The sequence below is a fragment of the Oryx dammah genome, unplaced genomic scaffold (genome assembly GCF_014754425.2).
Source record: "Oryx dammah isolate SB20612 unplaced genomic scaffold, SCBI_Odam_1.1 HiC_scaffold_4, whole genome shotgun sequence".
Lineage (NCBI taxonomy): Eukaryota > Metazoa > Chordata > Mammalia > Artiodactyla > Bovidae > Oryx > Oryx dammah.
This window is the reverse complement of record NW_024070188.1, coordinates 49,696,689-49,721,333: the sequence shown is the minus strand read 5'-3', so window position 1 is coordinate 49,721,333 and position 24,645 is coordinate 49,696,689. Positions and strand designations below refer to the sequence as shown.

General features: G+C 39.1%; 1 protein-coding gene across 1 annotated transcript; it reads right to left on the bottom strand.

Annotated features, from left to right (window-relative positions):
• Nucleotides 1-1,634: 1,634 nt before the first annotated feature.
• Nucleotides 1,635-23,536, bottom strand: AKIRIN2 (akirin 2). Its single transcript, XM_040238817.1, has 5 exons — nucleotides 22,744-23,536; nucleotides 7,175-7,318; nucleotides 5,252-5,401; nucleotides 2,652-2,723; nucleotides 1,635-2,394 (listed from the first exon to the last, which is right to left on the bottom strand). Exons 1-5 carry the CDS (start codon nucleotides 22,976-22,978, stop codon nucleotides 2,384-2,386), a joined length of 612 nt encoding a protein of 203 aa, XP_040094751.1. The 5' UTR covers nucleotides 22,979-23,536; the 3' UTR covers nucleotides 1,635-2,383.
• Between the last annotated feature and the right edge of the window lie 1,109 nt (nucleotides 23,537-24,645).

The following is a 24,645-nucleotide window of genomic DNA, read 5'->3' as shown; positions in this document are numbered from 1 at the left end:
GCTTTAGCAGGATATTCACTTATTAACACCAGTTACTGTGTAATTTTGAAGTAAGGGAGTAACCCAAAAAAGGCAGATACAATAATTTCCAACCTTGGATCAGCTGGGGAACATGTCAAACAGATTCCAACAGTCTTCACCTCCCCTCAGTCTTCTAAAGCAGTCTCTAGGGGTAGAACCTGTAAAGGGCTCCAGTTAACATTGCTGATGCAATACATGTCTCATTTGGAAATCGTTTTCTTTAGTTATAAGTTCTTGCCATAGGCCAAAGATAGCATTGTTATTTTTAAACTTACTGTATTTTTTTCACATTGCCTGTGCCTGTTTTTCCTATACAGAGAATTATATTTGATTTACGCTAGTTACATTACAGTAACTTGAGTACAGCACAATACCAGCACTGCCTTTAATGTAAAGAATAAGATGCCTGTTGGCTAAATTCTGTACTTATTGGAAGCAATTTCAGAGCTTTTTGGGAATTCAGAGTGCGGCTTCTGTCTGTTCTAATCACCACCTACTGGGTCCATCTAAATCTTGTTAACTGTTAGTAAGTCCAAGAAGTTGCCCACATTTTTCATTTTCTGAAATTACGTCACACACTAAATCAGTTAAAATCAGGAAGCAGCCCGTAAGACAGAATTTTGGGGTAAGGTGGATATGCAGAAATGTGGCTGTAGGGGAAATTTTGTTCTTGATCAAAGTTGAATCTAGAATTAAAATGTTATTTGAGGTTCCATTCAGATTGCCAGCACTAGTTTTCCTTATAGCATATCCTCTAAAACAGACCAGTTCTTTTATAAACTTTACATCTACACGAAAACTCACATGTGCTTATTATATAAAAAGAATGTTCATTTTGGAGTGAAGAAGAGGGAAAGCATATTTACATTCTATCCTCACTCCATAATTTTTACTTACTCTCGCATTCTAAAATGCTGTCCCACTAGACCAGTGGTTCTCAGCTGGGACCATTTTAACCCCCCTGCCCTGGGTGTTACTGGCATCTAGTGGTAGAGGCCAGAGGTGCTGCTAAACATCCTTCATGTAGTAGTCTCCCCACAACAAAGATTGAATCTGGCCCCAATTGTCAGTAATACGCTGAGGCTGAGAATCCGTCAGTCCATTAAAACCAGGTAGGATTATCCACCTTACTTATGGCCACCCTGTGCTATTCCAGTGTTTCTAAAGCACTTAATGGGCATATGGATTACCGGAGGCTCTTGCAAAGGCCCTATACCACTTTTTGGCCTTGTTTAGACAAAGAATATAATTTTGGTGAAATATAATCACTAAAGTTGAAAAGGATGAAAAATCCCTTTTGTCTTCCACTAATTAGGTCAATTATAAACATATCCCAGTATATTTATGACTTAGTAGAAATATGTTAATAGAATTTAAAAGAATTCACTGAAGCACCTTTTGGTCACTTCATTATAGGAAAGCTGTGTCTGGAAAGCATGTATGGAATGGGAATTAGATGTACTGAATGATGCTTTCATATATCTTCCTTTAAAGTATACAGTTGTTAAAACTAACCTATCATGCAATGAGAAGAGAGACAATTTGGAATCAGAACTCAGTTTATGAAAAGACTGACTTTGATTCTTATCAGAAAATCGATTCCTGGAAAATGCTTACATTTAAAACACTGGCTTTATTCAAATACTACCCATCTGTACATTAAAAACAAGCAGATTAGAAGTAAATGTTTTATTCTTCCAACTAAATTCCAGTACTACAAGGGCAGTAAAACAATGATACACTGGGGGCGGAGGGGGGGGGAATGCAGCTATAAACATTCGTTAAAAAGACTGATAGAATAAATAAAAACTACCAAAAAAAAAAAAAATCCCAACAGGGGAATCATATAAACCCATTTGAAACCCCAAGAAGTCCTGGAATACAGAAATGCCCTCCTCCTTCACTAGTTCATAGGAAGCACTGTAGGCTATTTGCTTAATAATGTCTTGGGATTACATCTAAATTATTAACAACTGGTTATAGCTTGGTTGTAGTGCACAATTAAAATCACACTAACTTCATCTGAAGTGTCTTTCTACAGTTTTATTTACACAACCAGTGAAGGGCATGTTCTTAGAATACCAGCTTTAATCCTTTCCAAACATTAATAGAAGCCAAATTGTAATGATACAGCAAATGAGGCCACTGGCATTAATACAGGTAGCAAAGGTCCACATCCGGGTGGTATTGACATCAAGGAAATTTCCAAATCCGGTTGCTGCCTAAGAGTGGTTGCCACTGACGAAAGCTTGAAATAACCTGTATTCACAGAGGGGTATTGGCATTGCTGCATGTCATAATTGGGACCTCTTGCAACAACTCAACAAGGAACAAGGCAGCCCATAAATGCAGAAAACGTGATTCATGAAACATCTAAAGGGAGAGAAAAGGAAAATGAGTGCAAAGTTCAGATCAAAATTTAAACACACACCAAAGCTTCATCCCTAATACAGTGCCCTAGATATTTAAGTAAGCAAAAGTAATAAGCCTGAGTAAAATTTTACTGCCTATTTCCTCCAAACTTTTTCTCCTTGATATTGTTAAGTTCTCTTGTGTATGAAGATAATCATAATTATAGCAAACATCTCCATAAGATTGTCTTGTATTTGGTTCAAAGATGAAGTACTTACAACTAGCAGGCTGTTCTCCATATCGTCGCATTATCTGATCATGTGTAAACTTCACAAATGCATCATATTGTTCTATAAATAAAGGTAATTATCAATTACATGATTTGTAAAAATGCCCTCTTAATATATCAAGGCCAGAGAAACTCAAAAGTCCAATATATATAGTGAAATAATTCTAAGTTGGCACTTAGACACACAACCTCAGTAATACAGTTTATCAAATGGAAAGACCATGGAGCTTAGGAAACCCACATCAGCTCAAATCACACAACCTCATGTATAAGCTGGGTGGGGCTTATTTCTTTACTTAGTAAAGATTTTTTTCCTCTGAAAATTATTATAAGTGGTCTATGAATGGTAATGTACTGCAATGAGAGGAAATAGGACAAAAAAGCATAGTAAAGTATGTAATTAATCCAAATATCCACCTGTAACCTAATTAGATGCCACAGAAAAAGATGTTATATAACAAATTCTCTCACCTATATTAAACCCCTAATCATGAAGTTTACAATATCAATATCCATTAAATCTGTGGCTTAAAAATCAGGAGGGAAAGTCTGATTATGTTAGCATACATATTTTATTTACTACACTTAAATTATCAAATTTTATGGAAAAAAATTTCTGGATAATTAAAAGAATGCAGCAGATTGATACTATAATAAACTTACGTACACAGTGCCAGTTAAATTTCAAGTGTTCAGACTGATGCAAAATTATAATGAAAGGTACAAAATCAAAAACCTTTGCAAACAATGTGACCGATAAAGAATTAATCTCCAAAATTTACAAGCAGCTTCTGACAGTAGCATCAAAACAAACAATCCCCTCAAAATGGGCAGAAGACCTGAACAGACATTTCTCCAAAGAGGACAAACAGATGGCCAATATGCACATGAAAAGATGTTCAACATGGCTAGTTATTAGAGAAATGCAAATCAAAACTACAATACCACCTCACAATGGTCAGAATGGCTATTACCAAAAAATCCAAAAACATGCTAGAAGGTGTGGAGAGAAGGGAACCCTTCTACACTGTTGGTGGAATGTAAATTGGTACAGCCACTATGGAGAACAGTTTGGAGGTTCCGTAAAAAAGTAAAAATAGAGCTACCATGCTGCTACTGCTGCTAAATCGCTTCAGTCGTGTCCGACTCTGTGTGACCCCATAGACGGCAGCCCACCAGGCTCCCCCGTCCCTGGGATTCTCCAGGCAAGAACACTGGAGTGGGTGGCCATTTCCTTCTCCAGTGCATGAAAATGAAAAGTGAAAGTGAAGTCATTCAGTCGTGTCCGACTCTTAGCGACCCTATGGACTGCAGCCTACCATGTTCCTCCTTCCATGGGATTTTCCAGGCAGGAGTACTGGAGTGGGGTGCCACTGCCTACTCCATATGACCCTGTAATCCCACTCATGGGCATATATCTGGAGAAAAACGTGATCCGAAAGGATACATGCACTATACAGTAAGACATGGAAGCCACCTAAATATCCACTGACAGAGGAATGGATAAAGATGTGGTGTATATATATATATACAATGGAGTATTACTCAACCATTAACAACAGTGAAACAGTGTCATTCACAGCAACATGGGTGGACCTAGAGAGTGTCATACTAAGTGAAGTCAGAAAAGGAGAAATTATATATATCTGGAATCTAAAAAGAAACAATACAAATGAACTTATAATAACAGACACAGACTTAAGAAAATGAACTTATGATTGCTGAGGAGAAGGAAGGAAGGGTTAGTCACTCAGTCAAGTCCAACTCTCTGCAATCCCATGGACTGTAACCCGCCAGACTCCTCTGTTCATGGGATTTTTCCAGGCAAGAAAACTGGAGTGAGTTGCCATTTCCTTCTCCAGAGGATCTTCCCAATGCAAGGACTGAACCCACATATCCTGCACTGCAGGCAGATTTGTTACTGTCTGAGCTACCAGGGAAGCCTGAGGAGAAGAGTTGGTTAGGGACTTTGGGAAGGTCACGTACACACTGCTATACTTAAAATGGATAACCAACAAGGCCCTATTGTATAGCACATGAAACTCTGCTCAACGTTATGTGCCAGCTTAGATGGGAGGTGGGGGTTGGGGATAACGGATACATGTATATGTATGGCCGAGTCCCTTCACTCTTCACCTGCAACTACCTCAAACATTGTTAATCAGCTAATACCCCAATACAAGATAAAAAGTTCCAAGTTTGGAGAAGTAAAATAACAAATAAAAAAAGGTAGAAGCAGAATCTAAAAATAGAAAAAAACAAGAGTTAAAAAAAAAACCCACAAGCAAACTGTAGCCCGCCAGGCTTCTCTGTAAACAGCCAAAGCATAGGGTATTATCCAAAGAAATATCTAGTTTCCTAATGCTGCTCATCTACATGGCTAACAAATACTATTTCTTAAAGTCACTAAGGAGGGCCATGAGCTATAGCCAAGTTCATTTCCTTTCTTGAATTGAAATTCTCTGGTTCTTAGAGAATATGCCTACCAGAGTATACAAGGGGTAATTTAATTGATGTGTAAAATGTATGTGAGAAAGAATGCATTTCTTTGGATGAGTTTCTGGAAAGACTCTAAAACTCATCTCTTACCTGCAAGTTTTGTGTTCAATATTTCTTCATATTCTTCTCGAACTTTCTCCTCACGTTCTTTCAATAAACGTTCACAGATCATCCCAACCTGCCGTAGAGTGAATAAAGGCTGTTCTTTTTTTAATGGTGAGGATGTTCCTGATGGAGTCCCTATGTACAACATGAACAAAAACCTCATCAGATTTAGAGCCATCACAGAAAAGCATCATCTAAATGAGGTGGTTTCATGTGAGTATTTTCAGTGCTCATATAAAAGCGTTTTTCTATCAGTCTTTAGCACAGTTATTTCCCTAGTCTTAAATCGGGTTTAATCCTATCAGCTTACAACACTGGAAAGAAACAGCAAGACGTATGCCATCAAATATAAGGGGGGGAAGTGTGAAGGTGAGTTGATACTAAGAATATATTCCTAATATTCAACATTAAATTTTACAGTTCAGCATCCTTAAAGACTATTAATGTAGCAGCCACTTAGACAGTGATAGATTTCTTCAGAATGCATTCCTCTTGAAGTATTTACTTAGGGTACTTTTATTTTCCAAAAACATCATTCCTCTTTTCTTGAAAAGACTATCTGAAATTAATATTTTTTAGAACTCAGGGTTATGACAGTCACCCATGATAACACTGCTGCAAGTATTCTATAAACAGAAACACACAGATTTGCAATCAATTGTTTGTCCTGTTTATCTGCCCCAGTCCCTCTTTATACTTGCTCTTTATTAACTTGATGGCTGGAACCAGTAACTAAGTATGTTTGTCCTGTGTCCAGCATCAGCTCTTAACAGAATACCAGAATTCTTGTGTACTGATACACAAGAATAAAGCATACCAGCTTTAGTCCACAGCTACCAAACTAAGGCTATCTTTATTTACTTTCAAAATCTCAGCTTTGCTGAGGCTGCCTGTTTAATTGCTCTTATAAGAAGTAAACTAACAAATGAGAGGAGCTTGCTTTCCCACGATACAATCTTGTCTCTACCGTCACCTCCCCTTACCAAAATTTCACCAACTTATCCCCTTCACTTGAGAGTCCCTTGGACAGCAAGGAGATCAAACCAGTCAATCCTAAAGGAAATCAGTCCTAAAATATTCACTGGAAAGATTGCTGCTGAAGCTGTAACTCCAACACTTTGGCCACCTGATGCGAAGAACTGACTCACTGGAAAAGACCGAGATGCTGGAAAAGACTGAAGGCAGGAGAAGGGGACAACAGAGGATAAGATGGCTGGATGGCATCACCGACTAGATGGACATGAGTTTGAGCAAGATCCAGAAGTTGGCGATGGACAGGGAAGCCTGGTGTGCTACAGTCTATGGGGTTGCAGACCGAGCGACTGAACTGACTGACTGATCCCCTTCACTTCAAATAGCCCTCAGTTTTACACCTTAAATTTTACGAAGTGTATTTGTAAACTATCCTCTCCAATAAAAGGTAGGTAAAAACAGATGTATAACATCAAAATAATCAACCTTTAGGCATTATCCTAAAAGACAAGTGTGTGTGAGGGTATATGTTCAGGGACGTTTTTGTAAATACGGTAATAGGAGAAAGTTCAAGTCTATCATTATTAAATAATTATGGGAAATCCATAGAATGCAGTATTTAGCCAAGACAAGGTACATCTATACCTGACAGAGAAGCATATGGCTGTATTATTTTTCTTTAATAGAGGCTATGAATCATAGCATTTATGGGGAAGTCCACTTAGGGGATATGTTACCTACAGATGGCTGTCTTTGAGTCATGGACATTCAAGTTTACCTTTTTTGTACCATATTTTTAAGAGATCATGAGTTACCTGTATAAATGTTTTTTCAAAAATCAAGGAGAAATAGGAGCTTGATGACTAAAGGCAATTTGTTTTCCTTTTTCCCATACTAAGTAACATGTCCTTTCACACTTATCAGTTCTTTTATTACCTGGTGAAGCTGGTCCACTGAGGAGAAAAGCATGTGGCTGTGCATCCGAAGTACAACATGGATCTGTCTGTTGAAAACTAGTTTCTAAATGTCTTCTCTTCTGCATGCGCTTATACTCTTGTTTTATGTTGTACAGAATTTGTTCTAGAAGAAAAAAAGTCAAAATTTCGCAAGACAAACACTTTCAAGTTAAAAAATAGGTTGGGTTCTACTGAAAATATTATCTTCAAATATCTAAAAAATTATGTTTTGGGAGGAATTCATTTCAGCATAATGGGGACACTCAATCAGAAATAGCACATACACACCACCTGGAACCCAGCTATTCCAAAATGCCATTTTTCTGAGCAGTCATTAGTCAAAAAAAAAAAAAAGTTTTTTATTCAATGGTAAAGATAAGGGAGTCTGAACTGAAACATGTATTTCACTCATATTCTTAGAGTATCAGACTCAAAGGTCATTTATTCACCACACAGAGAACTATTAAACAGGCTTTTCCAAGACCCATAAACAATTAGAAGCAGGGAGAAGTATGTAAAATACAGGTACACAAGAGTGACAGGTGGCAGCAATAGGTCAAAAAAATGACAGAGTTGATGTGAACTAAAAAACCATTATACATTAAGCAGCCATGGCCATTAATATTACGCTCAACAGAACTGATGAATATCACAGCCTTAGCAGCAAAGTTTTGTCCTATATCTTTGGGGTAAAAACCCATGTAAAGTGATTGGTACATCACTCATTAAAAGATGATTAATTAAAAACCACTACACTACAGTGCCATCCTCTTGAACCATGAACATCAAATGAGGAATGAAAAATAAGAAGCATATCCTTTAGGCCAGTATCGTAAGTTTTAGAAGACTTCTAATTCAAAATAGTGACAGTTAGCCAGCCTCTTCAGAAAATTCCTCCCTGAGGTTCCCACTCCCTCCAAACAGACTTTCTTACCACCACCACAGTTCTTAAATTCATAGGATATCCATGGGAAACTACATCCCAGGGAGCTTGTTATTCCCAACCAAAGCAAAAGTAAACAAAAATAACAGGCAATAAAATGTTTCGTAAATATAATGGAGTGTAATTCCACACCATTCTAAAATGATGCAATTTAAAAATAAACTGAAGTGCAACTGAAGGCTGAAGATTTATGTAAAATGAAAACAATCCTTTTTGAAAAATTTAATACTAGAAGTTGTTTTTAGGTATACACTTAAATCTCACATCTCTTTTCTCAGTTTATTTCCCCAGTAAGAACTTTTGGAGCTTTTGAGAGAGAGACTGTGAGGGGTATCAATCAGTCCCTTAAGCATTTAGATTCTGCCAGTTTCATTACTATAACTAGAAAGTAATTAAAAAATAAAGTCATGCAAATAAAATTTAAAAATTTTTAATGTCTTGCAAAAGACATCTAGTGAAGATTCCATTTATGTAAAATTTTGTGTGTAAACAAATCTGTTTTAAATATACATGAATACAAAAATCACACACTGGAATGACTAACCAACCTCAGGATAGTTGAATGTCTATATTTAACATTTCTCAAAACGTTTTAACATTTGTTTATTTTTAAACATGGTCATCATTTTCAGTCCTTTTCCATTTATGTGAAATTGTAATTTAAAACAAAGTTACCAATGTGAAATAAAATAGCTGTCTACTGAACAGCTAAGCACCATAAGAGAAACACACTTCCTAAGATTCAGAGGTGTCCAATAAACCAGTGCAACATCCTGTACCAACCAGGTCAGGCACACATATACTTTTTTAAAAAAAATAACTCTTTCAGTAGCAAAATTCTTTAAGAGGTTTCTAAAATAATGATGTTTCAATCTCATTGCAAGCTTCACTCATTTATCATTTTAAGTTCAGTTACCTACCATCATGCTGATCAAAAGTGCCATTCAAGGCATTCAAAGTTTACTCACGAAGACTTCAAATATAGCAGCACAAAGTAATTTGGACTTAACTTCTTTTGTGTGACTTACTCTTTGATCAGTATGGTGACACAACTGTTCTCAAGATTACTTATTCTTCCTTTTGCTTCACCAGAAGCACAACCAAAATGTACCAAAAGAATAGCTGTAACAATTTGTTCATTTGAAAGTCTTGAACAAGTTCTAGCCTAAGAAGAAAGATATGGTAAAACTTTTAAAAATTTAGCTTTATACATCTCTGTACCATCTAATGAAAGTAGGGAAAACCGCTAGACCATTCAGGTATGACCTAAATCAAATCCCTTGATTATACAGTGGAAGTGAGAAAAAATTTAAGGGCCTAGATCTGATAGATAGAGTGCCTGATGAACTATGGAATGAGGTTTGTGACACTGTACAGGAGACAGGGATCAAGACCATCCCCATGGAAAAGAAATGCAAAAAAGCAAAATGGCTGTCTGGGGAGGACTTACAAATAGCTGTGAAAAGAAGAGAGGTGAAAAGAACAGAGGCGAAAAGGAAATATATAAGCATCTGAATGCAGAGTTCCAGAGAATAGCAAAAAGAGATAAGAAAGCCTTCTTCAGCGATCAATGCAAAGAAACAGAGGAAAAGAACAGAATGGGAAAGACTAGAGATCTCTTCAAGAAAATTAGAGATACCAAGGAACATTTCATGCAAAGATGGGCTCAATAAAGGACAGAAATGGTATGGACCTAACAGAAGCAGAAGATATTAAGAAGAGGTGGCAAGAAAACACAGAAGAACTGTACAAAAAAGATCTTCACGACCCAGATAATCACGATGGTGTGATCATTCACCTAGAGCCAGATATCCTGGAATGTGAAGTCGAGTGGGCCTTGGAAAGCACCGCTATGATGGAATTCCAGTTGAGCTGTTTCAAATCCTGAAAGCTGATGCTGTGAAAGTGCTGCACTCAATATGCCAGAAAATTTAGAAAACTCAGCAGTGGCCACAGGACTGGAAAAGGTCAGTTTTCATTCCAATCCCAAAGAAAGGCAATGCCAAAGAATGCTCAAACTACCGCAGAATTGCACTCATCTCACATGCTAGTAATGCTCAAAACTCTCCAAGGCAGGCTTCAGCAATATGTGAACTGTGAAATTCCTGATGTTTAAGCTGGTTTTAGAAAAGGCAGAGGAACCAGAGATCAAATTGCCAACATCTGCTGGATCATCAAAAAAGCAAAAGAGTTCCAGAAAAATATCTATTTCTGCTTTATTGACTATGCCAAAGCCTTTGACAGTGTGGAACACAATAAACTGTGGAAAATTCTTCAAGAGATGGGAATACCAGACCATTTGACCTGCCTCTTGAGAAATCTGTATGCAGATCAGGAAGCAGCAGTTAGAACTGGACATGGAACAGACTGGTTCCAAATAGGAAAAGGAGTACGCCAAGGCTGTATATTGTCACCCTGCTTATTTAACTTATATGCAGAGTACATCATGAGAAACACTAGGCTGGAAGAAGCACAAGCTGGAATCAAGATTGACGGGAGAAATAGCAATAACCTCATGGGAGAAATAGCAATAACCTCAGATATGCAGATGACACCACCCTTATGGCAGAAAGTGAAGAGGAACTAAAAAAAGCCTCTTGATCAAAGTGAAAGTGGAGTGAAAAAGTTGGCCTAAAGCTCAACATTCAGAAAACGAAGATCATGGCATCCAGTCCCATCACTTCATGGGAAGCAGATGGGGAAACAGTGGAAAAAGTGTCAGACTTTATTTTTGGGGGCTCCAAAATCACTGCAGATGGTGATTGCAGCCATGAAATTAAAAGATGCTTACTCCTTGGAAGAAAAGTTATGACCAACCTAGACAGTATATTCAAAAGCAGAGACATTACTTTGCCGACTAAGGTCCGTCTAGTCAAGGCTATGGTTTTTCCTGTGGTCATGTATGGATGTGAGAGTTGGACTGTGAAGAAGGCTGAGCACTGAGGAATTGATGCTTTTGAACTGTGGTGCTGGAGAAGACTCTTGAGAGTCCCTTGACTGCAAGGAGATCCAACCAGTCCATTCTGAAGGAGATCAGCCCTGGGATTTCTTTGGAAGGAATGATGCTAAAGCTGAAACTCCAGTACTGCTTTAAAGGAATGATGCTAAAGCTGAAACTCCACACTGCTTTAAAAACCCTGGACACAATGAACAAGGTCAATAATATAAACAGGAGAAAGCAGGGATTAAAAAAAAAAAAAGCTGCTGATGATGGTAAAAGAAATAGCATCAAGATAGGACTGAGAGTGAAGGGAAAATGGAATTAGAAGCAATCAGAAATGTGTTTAAAGGAGAATCTCAAAATGGGGGATGGGGGGCGCAGGGTCATCATCAAGTATCTTTCTAGAGTAGAGTCCATAACCATAAAATGTCTAAAAATTGGTGATACGTGAAAACTAATTTTTTTGCTCCAGACCTGTATGGACTTCCTGTTTTCCAACTGACAAAGTTACTAGATCAAACATTAACAGTTTCAAATTCGGTATGAAAGACCTGTTTATTATCACCTTACATGCTAATTTCTCTATAGAGTATCTTTGGAAAGAAGCTAAAAGTTCATCTAAACAGATTAAGTCAAACAATGGGATTAAAAATGAAATAAATCTTGAAAGCCTGTCAGTTCTAGGGAGGAACACAAATGAAATGGAAAATCTGTACACAATTAAGTACAGAAAACCTGCAGTAGCTATTAAGACCTAAAACTGAACTGTTCCAAATAAAATAACAGACCAAATCTAGAGCTCTGAACTACAGACACTACCATGTCTGTATTTTAATTTATCAAGTAGACAATTTGGAGTTGCTATGGAGACCCACCTTTGTAATTTCAACTATTCTCCTAGATCATCTGATCAGAAAATAGAATAGTTCTTAAGCACTCTTTTGAGGGAAACTTAAGGATAATATTCTTATCCAGTCAAGAGCTATCCAATTTTAAAAAATGAGCTGATGCCATTTTAAATTTACTTTACAATTATTGCTATGTTAAAGGAACCTGGAACCAAATTTTAACAGAAGATTGTCAAGGTATATCTACAGTTTTAACTTCTGTTTGGATTATCATGAATCCTAATAAGCATAATATAGCTGCATATATTTATATGAACACCAGGGTATTGGCTACAGTATTTTAAAGGCAACTGACTCAGATTCTAAATTTACATTATATTTCACTGCATTAGAGTCATCCATTTATCCCCTTACAAGAAGAAGGATAACTATAATTAGTACAGGTCAAATTCTATTACTTCACTGGTACTACACAGTAATTACTTATTTGAGGTAAATGGCTCAATTTATTAAATTCTTCAGGTCTAAGTATAAATTACAAGTTAACTGCACAATGGGAGTCACTAATGCAAGGAATCCAAACCATGCTCAGTCAGCAGGTAGCGCCTCCCTGATACACATGAAGTTTCATACTTCTATTTTCTATTATATTAGATTCTATGTGCTAACCATGATGCTTTTGTTGTTTACTTCTTTACTATCTTCTCCAGTAGCTTACAAGCTAGAAAAAGAGTAATAAGAACAAAAAATGAAAGTAAATGGTGAAGAGAGAGAGGAAACTGAACTATCCAAAACCAAATATGCAAGCTTTGGAAAACATTTAGTGCCAAGGTTCAGCTTATATTTCAAATAACCATGGGCCATCAAAACAAGATAAGGTCTGGAAGGACAAAGAGCAGACTCCTTGAAGAGGACTGTAGGGCAACACAATCAAGCTAAACAACTAACCTGTTTTTCATAACAACTTATCAGGGCCCCCAAAACACACTTACCCACATAAATATCGAGATACGGCCTATCTGGAACCAGAGGTTGCAAACTGAGGATTCATGAATTAAATGGAGTCCAAAGACATGTCTGGCCTGAACTTTTTTCAAAACAATGTGGCCAACATTCAAGAGTTGAATGATCAGATTTCTGGCTACTATTGATGGGGAGGGAGTGGCTGGGGTAGGTATTGGACTATGTGGCAAAGTTCAGTTCAGAGTGGCTGCTGCCTTTTGGGTGTAAGTTCTTAAGTGCTTCTAAAACTTTAACGCACACACAAATCACCTAGGGATTCTGTTAAAATGAACCCTATAAAGGATGGAGCCTGGGTTAAGCATTTTCTAATGAGTTTCCAGGTGATGCAGCAGGTCAGGAGCAAGACTGGAATTCACAAGTCCCCATCTTGTTTATTTCACTCATTACTTACCTGGAACTATGGACATTTAAGTTTCTATCCCCTGCTTAAAATAACTCTACTGGCAATTAAAAAGTGTTTGGTTTATGTACTATTGGACATGCCAGGAAATGGGAGAGGAAGAGAAGGAAAGCAGTAGCAGCTGAGATTATTACAATCACAAAAACATTTAAGGATGATCTAATTTATTTTGCCACTCTCACCTGGATGGTTTTCGTAATTCTAACACATATCCTTCCCGAGCAGGAAAATACCTTGTAAATCAATTTAAACTTCACTGGCCCTACTTAAGGAGATTCATCACATGACATTAACATAATCACTATGTTCATTATGTGACTGATAGTGAATAAACACGTTTGCTTTTTGATTTCTGCTTTATATATACACGTGTGTGTATATATATAGGTATATACACTTAAAGGCACTATTCAGCCAGCCAGGAGTGGAGCTGAATGAACTTAGGACTAATGAACTCATGGCCAGATGAAAACAAAAAGAACACCTGGAGAAGTGGAAGAAAACAGTGCTGTCAAAGAAGATTAAAATACACAAGTTATTTCAAAAAGAAGGGAGCGTCAGCAGTGTAAAGGCTATAAGGAAGGTCAAACAAGATGGGGATTGATTGTGTGCCATGGAAGTCATCACTGGCTTGGCAAAAGCCGTTCTGAGGTACAAATATACTAGGAGTAAGTTGAGAGCCCAGTGGAATTAAGCAGACTATCTGAAATCTAGTTTTAAAATGGAGGAATGTGGATGACTGCTGGAGGAAAAATAAGGATGCTTCATTTCCTTTATAATGGGAGGCTTGACACTATTTAAAGTCAAAAGCAAAGATCTGGTTGACAGACAAAAACCAGAGGATAAAAGTTTCCTCTGGAGACAAGTGAGATCCTTCCCTCACTAGGTAAAGGGCTTTAATTATCTCATTTAATCTTCCTCAGTGATACTAAAAACAAAATATGCAAAAACACTGGTAGAGTAGGTACTGGGAAAATTAAGACACTGCCATTTGATGGCCTCTATTTTTTCCATGAAGTAGAAGTAAAAGGCAAGGTTTTCACTGAATAAATGGCAGGACTGCTAGACAATGTAAAAAGTCCCATTTGAGGTTGCCCAACTGCCCTGGGATTTCTTTGGAAGGAATGATGCTAAAGCTGAAACTCCAGTACTTTGGCCACCTCATGCGAAGAGTTGACTCATTGGAAAAGACTCTGACGCTGGGAGGGATTGGGGGCAGGAGGAGAAGGGGATGACCAAGGATGAGATGGCTGGATGGCATCACTGACTCGATGGACGTGAATCTGAGTGAACTCCAAGTTGGTGATGGACAGGGAGGCCTGCCATGCTGCGATTCATGGGGTAGCAAAGAGTCGGACACCACTGAGCAACTGAACTATTAACTATGAGCAACTGAACTGTTAACTATCTCCAGTACTGAGGGGCAGGAAATGCTCTTAATTCTCATGACATCCCCAGAAGGCAGATACTACTATCAAATGCATACTTTTACAGATGAGGAAAATGAGGCTTTACTGCAATGTCTTCTGAAAGGTCATACAGCTGGAATAAGGCAAACCCAAGCCTTATTTAACTTATATGCAGAGTACATAAAGAGAAACGCTGGGCTGGATGAAGCACAAGCTGGCATCAAGCCAGGAGAAATATCAATAACCTCAGATATGCAGATGACTCCACCCTTATGGCAGAAAGTGAAGAACTAAAGAGCCTCCTGATGAAAGTGATAGAGGAGAGTGAAAAAGTTGGCTTAAACAACATTCAGAAAACTAAGATCATGGCATCTGGTCCCATCACTTCATGGCAAATAGATGGGGAAGCAATGCAAACAGTGAGAGAGTTGATTTTGGGGGGCTCCAAAGTCAATGCAGATGGTGACTACAGCCATGAAATTAAAAGACGCTTGCTCCTTGGGAAAAAAGTTAGACCAACCTAGACAGCATATTAAAAAGCAGAGACAATTACTTTGCCAACAAAGGTCCATCTAGTCAAAGCTTTGGTTTTTCCAGTAGTCATGTATGGATGTGAGAATTGGACTATAAAGAAAGCTGAGCGCTTAAGAATTGGTGTTTTTGAACTATGGTGTTGGAGAAGACTCTTGAGAGTCCATTGGACTGCAAGGAGAGGAAACCAGTCCATCCTAAAGGAAATCAGTCCTGAGCATTCACTGGAAGGACTGACGCTGAAGCTGAAACTCCAATACTTTGGCCACCTGATGTGAAGAATTGACTCATTTGTAAAGACCCTGATGCTGGGAAGGACTGAAGACAGGGGAAGTCAAGTCTGGGAGTTGGTGATGGACAGGGAGGCCTGGCTTGCTGCAGTCCATGGAGTCGCAAAGAGTCGGACACGACTGAGCGACCGAACTGAACTGAAGCCTGATCTCAGGGCTTAACCTCTTAACATCTACTACCCTCTACAGTATCATACTAGTACACCTAGTCAATATTCTGTGAGCACCTAAAGTGAAAATAAATCAGAAAAACAGAAGGTCAGTTAGAAGAGAGGGATCCACCGCCATGTACTACACTAAGACTTCATACAATGAAACATCAAACTCTATGACTGTTAAGGTAGTAAGCTTTTGGCACATAATTCTCATCTACTTAGAACCCTGCAAATACAATCACTGACTGTAACAGGATAATTATAAAAAATGTTTGTATTACATTCAGATATTTATACAAGGGATGCTTCAAGTGTCTTTAAACTGCTTCCTCTGAGGATAGGCATCTGTAACTAACCAGAATGATTTGTGTTTCAACAGTTAGGAATTATTCTAAACTGACAAGTCAGCGTTACCACACATGCTGAGTACAAGAACAGCCTCTGATAATGTACTATTTCACCCTGAGCCATGGATCAGGTTCCCCCATCTGTCACAACCACCTAAAACCTCCTACAGTTTTAACCAATTATACTGCTTAGAAAAGTTTTTCTTCCAGAGAATTATGCATCAGCATTAGGAACCAGGCAATATTTTGTAACAAAAGGCAAAGTTCAAGGAAAGTAATGTTTGAAAAGCTGGCTTTCTGCAACCTTTCAAATTCTACTCCCATTCTATTAAACTGCTACATCAGTTCAACTAGGCTATGCTTTTTAAAAAAAGAAAGAAAAGCAACTCTTCCAGGTCCATCTCTCCAAACTTCCTCCCTTTAGTTTGATTTTTAGAGGCAGTTTTCTAAGAATTAACATTAAGGGAAATGAAAATTAATACTAAACCAAAGTCTGAATGTACACTACAGACTAAAACAATTTCAGAAACAGTCAATAAATAAGCTTCAGCAGTAAGAGTGTGAGGTACTCAGTAAGCCAATTTCAATGCTCAAGCTGTCAAAGGTGAAAATAATGGTAATATGGACAACTGTCCACAGAGAATTAAAATAGGTATTTGATAAAGTTTATGGTATTTTTCTTCACGTTTAGATAGTTTTATAAGTACCAGCAGTTGCAGCTCTTGTCAGTACCCAGAGACTGTCTTTTCTTTGCCTAACCAGCCTAGAATCTGAAACTCAAAGAGGGTTCACAAAAACTTGAAAAAGTGACTTTCAGAGGAAGTACTTACATTTTTTAATAATGGTAAGAAAATCCAGGTACATGAACAGAGAATTTAAAAATACAGTCAAACTCAAAAACTGTATTACTGAAAAAAAAAAAATCATAGGTTTAATAAAATAAAAATGTTGTAAAGCATTTATACTTCAGGATGACCTATGATATCTGTGACATATAAAAATTAGTGACTTACAGTTTGTAAAGAGAAGTAAGCAGTTATACTCTAAGACAAACTACAAGGATATTGTGAGCTATTTTTCTAGTGCTGGAAGGATAAAAACCACTACCACTGCCCCCAAAAACCTATCATCACAAGAAAGATTATACAATCTGGCACAATGCAAAACTATGATCAAAGGGCTCAAAGCTGACACTAGAATTTTAATTTACCTGCAAGGATTCTCTCCCTGCTCAATTATCATTGCAGTATCTTCCCATCAAAAAAAAAAAAATTGTTTTAACTTAAATCATTCAATTCCTTTAGAAATGAAAGCTCAGAACTTCATATTACAAATTATTTTTCCTAAAAATCATGTAAAATCTTTGAAAATGGTAAAATCCTTGTAAATGGGGATATTTCAAATATTGTAATACACATAACCATGTGGAGAAGGAAATGGCAACCCACTCCAGTACTCTTGCCTGGAAAATCCCATGGATAGAGGAGCCTGGTAGTCTACAGTCCGTGGGGTCAGGAAGAGTTGCACACGACTGAGCAACTTCACTTTCACTTTTCACTTTCATGCAATGAAGGAAATGGCCACCCACTCCAGTGTTCTTGCCTGGAGAATCCCAGGGACGGGGGAGCCTGGTGGGCTGCCATCTATGGGGTTGCACAGAGTCAGACACGACTGAAGCGACTTAGCAGCAGCAGCATAACCATGTTTATCATCACTATTCAGAAACATGAAGGAATACTTTTGGTGTACTTCAAGAGCCTCAAAATACTATTCAAAGTCTTAAAACTAAAATAAATGCTGTATTTCTTGTTACTACTCATCTGTCTGAGTCACAGTTTTAAAAAATGTTGTCACATATTGTGGCTTTACTGTCACAGAAGGAGAAGTGAAATTATATTTTTTTCTTAAAACTGCCCAAACCTTAATTCAACAAATACGTTCAGTAGATATTTTAAAACTCTATATAAGACATTAACCGAGAGAAGGTTTAGCAGGTAATTCTCAAACTAGACAAGTCCCAACTATCCTCTCAAAATTCAGAGGACATTCCTTTTCGCTCAGGTGTGTTTAAAAAGTTGAGAAACAAGGTAAGCTGCTGAGTTCTAGAAGTCCTATGCTCAGTAGTAAAATTGAAGATGCATCTCTTAAACTAAGGTCATTTATGAAGACCTCTTCACCACCTGCAGATGCCAGACAGGTTCATATAGGCTTTAACAAGTATTCCACTCTTCATACTTTTCTGAAAGTAGGCAGTCTTCTCAAAGTCAAGAAATGCACTGTGGTTTCACATATGCATAGACAACATTTTGTACTAGCAAAGGGTTAGCAGTAGTAACTGTTAATGCTACTAAGTACTAGCAAGGACCATAAGTTGCTGGTTAATTCACCTATGGGGCTTCCCAGCTGGCTCAGTGGTAAAGAATCCACCTGCCAAGGTAGGAGACGCAGGTTTGAAACCAGGGTTGGGAATGGAGGAGGGCAGAGCAACCCACTCCAGTATCCTTGCCTGGAAAATCCCATGGACAGAGGATCCTGGGGCTACAGTCCATGAGGTCACAGAATCAGACACAACTCAACCTTGTACACAATTCACTTATGGGCACTTGAAAAGACCCAACACCTTTCATTTTCTTGTTTCGTGAACCAACTACCCAAGAGGTCCAAACTTAACCTATGCTATCATTATGCATTTTTAAGTGGAAGAATCATCAAAGGTTTCTTTTCAAAAAGCAAAAACATACAAAAATGGGCACTTCCAATGAACCTCTTTCTCAACCTTTCAAAACTAAAGCATTTTTATCACTGTATTCCTGTCTATCTAAACACTTAGGAAAAGGCCTATCTGAGTAATACACAATATATTCTTTTTCCTATAAAGCCATTCAAGAAAACTGAAGAAATTTTATTATTCTCCTTTACATTGGAGCATTTTCACCTAACAAAAGAGTTAGCAAATCTCTTCTCTAATCTAGACATGCTTACACTATGTGTTTCTGTGCTCAAGATAGGCTTTCATTTTTCTACTTTCAAAACAAAATAGCTTAATAATGAATACAACTGCACTCTGCTTTTAATGGCATATAGACTTACATGAACTATTAAATAACTGCAGCTACATACACAGTCCTAAATAAAATATCAGGTTTAAAATCCAAAGTACAAAGACCATTAAAAACAGTTTATTTGCCAAATCCACTGAGAAACTAGAAGCAACCTAACAGCTGTCTAAATAACCACAAAATATTAAAAACACTTCTGGCTCAATATAAATGACATCTGAAGTGAAATGTTGCCTCCTCCAACAGACATCTCATTTGTTTGTGTAGAACCATTTATACTTCATTTAAGCCAGCTGGTGTCTCCATTTGCAGGCATGCATCAATGTCTACAGAACAATCTAAGTTCCTGTAAACCCTTCCCCATTCACAAGCTGCAATTTCCATTCTTAATGGCAAGTTTCCAGCAAATACAATGAGCTTTTACAAAGGAATTTAACTCTTCATCCAACTCAATTCCTAAGGCAGACTAGAGCAATGGTAACAAGTCAAATGATGTGTATAAACCTGTCTAGCAAATTCACAAATAGGTTGAGTTCACAGAAGGATCACTTCATTCAGCCACTCATTCATTCACTACACAATTATGAATAACAATGTGTTGGGTTTGATTGACAGTCTCATACATTTTGATTTTATTAAAATGTTTGCTCTAGGGAATGTCATGATAATCTTTTGTCTAAGTGATAATATTGAGAGGTTTCAAAAACCAATCAACAAGGATAGAACTCTTTGAAATCAGTTTTCAATAAACTTGCCAGGATGAGTACTAATAAAGCTAAGTAGAGGCATTCGTTTTTCCAACCACAGCAAATGGTTCCCGCCACTCCCCATCTCCAGTTATCATGCACTTTTCTTTTTCCACATCCTGAGATTGTACTACAAACTGCCAACACCCTCAATGAGGATTGGACAAACGTTTTCTGAAAAGAACCAGACAGTAAATATTTGATCTTTGGGAAAATACAATCTCTATCACAATTACTTGACCCCTCTGTTGTAACCGGCAAGGGATATGGACAATACTTCAAAAAAAAAAAAGAACATGGTTGTGTTCCAATAAAACTTTAATTGCCAGTTCTTTTCTTTGTCCTACTAAGTTGCAATAGTTTGAAAAATATTGATTTAAATAACAGTCATCAAGTCAAACCTTTCTGAGATGACTAACAACCAAAAAACACAAAGCTAGAGTTTAAAAGATACCCAGTTCCTGAAGTGACAACATGACTTCAGCAACATATCAGAAAACAGATATATAAATATATCCAGAGAACAAAAGTAAATTCATAATAAATTATACACATGCTCTGAAAAAACCCGCACTTCAGTAGTCTAGTTGTAAATTGTTTAAATTATATTTGAACCCACAGAAATGAAAACTCCATAAAGAACTTCCATAGAGCCCCAGTCAATTTCATTTTGGTAAGTTGCTTTCCATTTCCAACCCTAGCTACTTATTTCTGCTAAAGATATATGGTATTCATTCTAGACAAGTTTAAAGAATCACCACTTTTAAAACAGGAATTTAAAAATTAGGTTCTTGGAAAATCATGTCCAAGTTAGAGGACATGAAAACTGGGGAGCTCTTTGATGCCTGCACAGCACTGCAGCTCCCATTATGACACCATTACAAAACCATACAAGAGCAAGCCCAAAACTGGCCGTGTAAACATAAGGCTGAATTACAGGTACAATGTCATTCCGAGACCACAGTTAAAAAGGTAAATTTTAGCAACTCAAAAGTTAATCAGTTTTACCTGCTGTTCTCTAATTGAAACAGCTAGAAAAAAAATTTTTTCAGAGACTCAATAAATATCAGTTAGTGTGTGACTTTAGAATTCAGGATATGATCAAAGTTACAGCAGATGTCAAAAACACCTTGAAAAACAGAAAACATACCAGTGTTTTGGAAAAATGTGAATTTGAATCAGCCGGCTTAAACAATTTCAGTAATTCCAGTCATTTTACTATTATAATAGTAATGGTCCACTTAACTGAAATATAAGAAAATGTGGAGTCACCTGCATTAGTGAATGCTTCAAATACATCAACGAAATGACAGATCTGCAAAGAATCACAATTCTTTCTGAATTAATTCCCTTTAAAGTGAGGACAAATATAGCCCCTAGCTGACTTACTTTATATGCTCAAGACTATTTTAGCACTGCAATATACTTTAACTCCCAAACCTAACACTGTATTAATTCACCCCCCCCCATGAAATTTATTGCTGGTTAGCTAGAGCTATTTTTAAGTGGCCTTATTAAGTACAGATTCCACGGTATCATTTCAATTTTCAGTGATAGTCTTTCACTAAAAAGACAAACTCTGAAAATAGTATTAATCCCAGGAACTCATTCTTGACACTGTCCCAACAGCAAAAGATGGTAGCCTAGGCATCTGAGAATCTCCCCATGTATTTGGAAAAAGATATTTTAAAAGTATGACCTGAAAAATAACAAAACTTATTCCAAATCAAGTTACCAGTAGAGTTAAATACTGCCCACAGATTTTCTTTTTAAAGCTGACGATAAAAAAGTAAATCAAGCTACGAAAAGGCTTTGTCTACAGATCTTATTATCACCAAACGTTCACACATGAAACCTTTGCATGCTACACACACACAAGGAAAACATTTGCACTACTAGTCCACATAAGCCTATCTTAAGACTATGCCAGGGGCACACAAGGATTTTCAAAGTACAGGAAAAAACGGACACAAACGCAGTACAAAGCAGTCAAGAGGTAGCTGCCCAGTCACCTTCAGGAAATGTTTCTAGATGAACAGCAAAAATATTCTGAAGTCCCTTGGAATCTTGGGTTGATTTATTATTTTCAAGGCCTAGCCCTTTCCTTCCAAAGTACTTTCATGGGCAGAAATAAAGCACTTTTAACTAAAGCAACTACTCAGCCCCGCATTTCAATACAACTTGCTTTTCATTAAAAGTTCAAGTTTCTCAAGGTCTAGACATATATAGTGTGATCGTATTACAGTATTCGGGAAGAGCATTTTCTTTGTTGTTGACCCTGCTAGGGAAACAGGTCTTGACTCAGCCAAAGTGGCGTTCTTGTGGGTGATTAATGACAGGCCTAGATCTCGCCCCAGTGACATCCCTCCCCCACCCCACGCCCTCCGTACTAAAATCAGCCCTGTTTGAACTGGAAGAGGGGCGGCCGCCTAGCCTCAAACCACCCCGTTCCAGAGTTAATAGGTGCAACCCATCGATTCTGGGAGACAGCCATCGAGATTCGGGTGAAATGTTGGGACCCTTCGTTTGCCTCGATTTCCGTGTAGCACTCTCTCTGATCATTTCCGCTGGGGCTCTCCAGACTACGGAAACGCTCGATTCCAGTCATTCGGCCCAAAGAAAAAGACCTTCCTCTACCCTACAATACCCGGCAAGGCACCATCCCTACCCACCCCACCCCCGACCCCTCCCCCGATATCAGGCTATTCCTATTGTGTCTCCGACACTGAAAGAGCTCCTTAAGAGAAATGTGGCCGCCGAGGACTCTGCTAAGAACGGGGAGCCGTCCTGCACCCCAAGTCCCGCGGCCTCATCCCTCGCCCTCCACCCCCCGGGCGGCCGCAAGACTGAGTCCCACCTGTGGTGAGACGGGAGGAGACGTCGCCGAAGGGAGATGGCTCCATTCGGAGATACTTCTGCGGCGAGGCGGCGGCGGCCGAGAAGGAAGCGGCGGTGGCCGCGGCGGCCGACGACGGGGTGGCGGCAGCAGAGGTGGGCGCCGACAATGGCGCACATCGCCTCCGCTTCGGGGACGCCGGGCTCAGCAGCGGGTCGAAATCCAGAGTCCGTTTCAGAGTGGCTCCGCACGCCATGGCTGGGGCGACGGGCTCGGGTGGAGTCAGGAAGGGAGGGCGAAGGAAGCGGGGAAAAGCGGGGCCCCGAAGAGAGCCTAACCGATGGGCTCAAGAGTGGAAAGCCGGGTGGCGGAGCGCCGGCGAGGGGAGCAGAGCCGCTGCCGCCGCCTCCGCGGCAGGGGCAGTGGCCCGGGTCGGCCGGGGCGAGAGCAGGAGGGGCGGTGGCGGCGGCTCACGCTGGCCGCGTCAGGGGGGCTCTTCCGCCTCCTCAGGCACGGCTCCCCCGGGAGACGCTCCGGCCGCCCCCGCCGTCCGTTCGGGCTTTGCGCCGCGCCTGAGGCGCTCCTGCGCGGAGACCGGCTCCTTCAGAAGTCAATACCAGCCCCGTGAGATGTGAGGCTAGAACGCGGCGCCTAAGACGCTCGAACAGCGGCCGAAGTTAGAGAGCGGTGGTCGATGCGGAGAGACTGGAGAGGCTGCGGCTGCGGCAGCGGCAGGAGCTCCAGCAAATACGTCCAGCCGCTTCCCCCTCCACTGTCTGACTCTTCCACCCGCCGCCGGCCCCAATATGGCGTCAATAACAACGCCGCCGATTCAAATCCTGCGGCCTCAGGGCGCGTGCGCATAGCTGGGGGGCGGGAGCCCGACCCTGCATTCTGGGAGTTGTAGTTTATCACTGGAGGAAGGACTCTGCGTGAAAAGCGGTTAGGGAGAAGTCACGAAAACTACGAGTCCCGTCATTCAAGGCCAGCGATTCCGAGTTCCGGATTGGAATTTAAATCCCCCTACACATCTTGAGTGTAAAAGGAACTGAGGGCAAGAGAAAAAAGAAAAACCCGTCAGAGAGTGGGAGAAAAGAAAGCCGACCGGTGGGGAAAGCAGGTTTTGAAAAACCTTTAATATTCAGGTAGTAGTTGTCGTGGTACGCTCCCACAGTGATTTACCAACCGGGAACTTGAAAACGAAGCTAACCTAACAGTTCAAAACTGATTAAAACAGTGCCAGAAACAAAACCTGTCACATCGACTGGCTAGGAAATACTAAGATTTTGGGGACCTATTTAGAATTGCAGGAGAGAACAGTGGTACTATCAGGTTACAGGAACCTTGAATTGAACTTTATGCGTTGCCCTTTCCAGATAGCTGCTTGCAGCCACTTATTCGGCAAAGCCAGCTGTACCCTGGAAATGACTGGGATTTGAACGACGTACAGAACTAAATTGTTCTGCTTTGAATAAAAAGCTAATATCAGAAGTTGTACTATCTCAATATTGGTGTATATCTTGTGAACGGTAAAAAATCGAAAGACAATGGAAAGTCTAGAGAGTAGATATTAGACTCATTTTGTAAGCAGAGAAAAAAATTTTTTATAAAAGTTTTACTAGTTTTGTATTTGACTGGTGATAGCTTCCATATGCAAAGGACAAAAGATAGTTTTTCACGCTTTACCGGCTGAGCCACCAATTTGGGACGCACCATACTTCTAATCAGGTACCTAAAATGCAAATCAAATACAGCATTAGTAAAAAAAAAAAAAAAGATTTATGTGAAAAACTATCCTTTGTCCTTTGCATATGGAAGCTATCACCAGTCCAATACAAAACTAGTTATCTATGTGAATACCATAATTATCTAATGATAAGTAAAAAATACAGGCTTCCAATGCTTATTCTTGTTATTTATTAA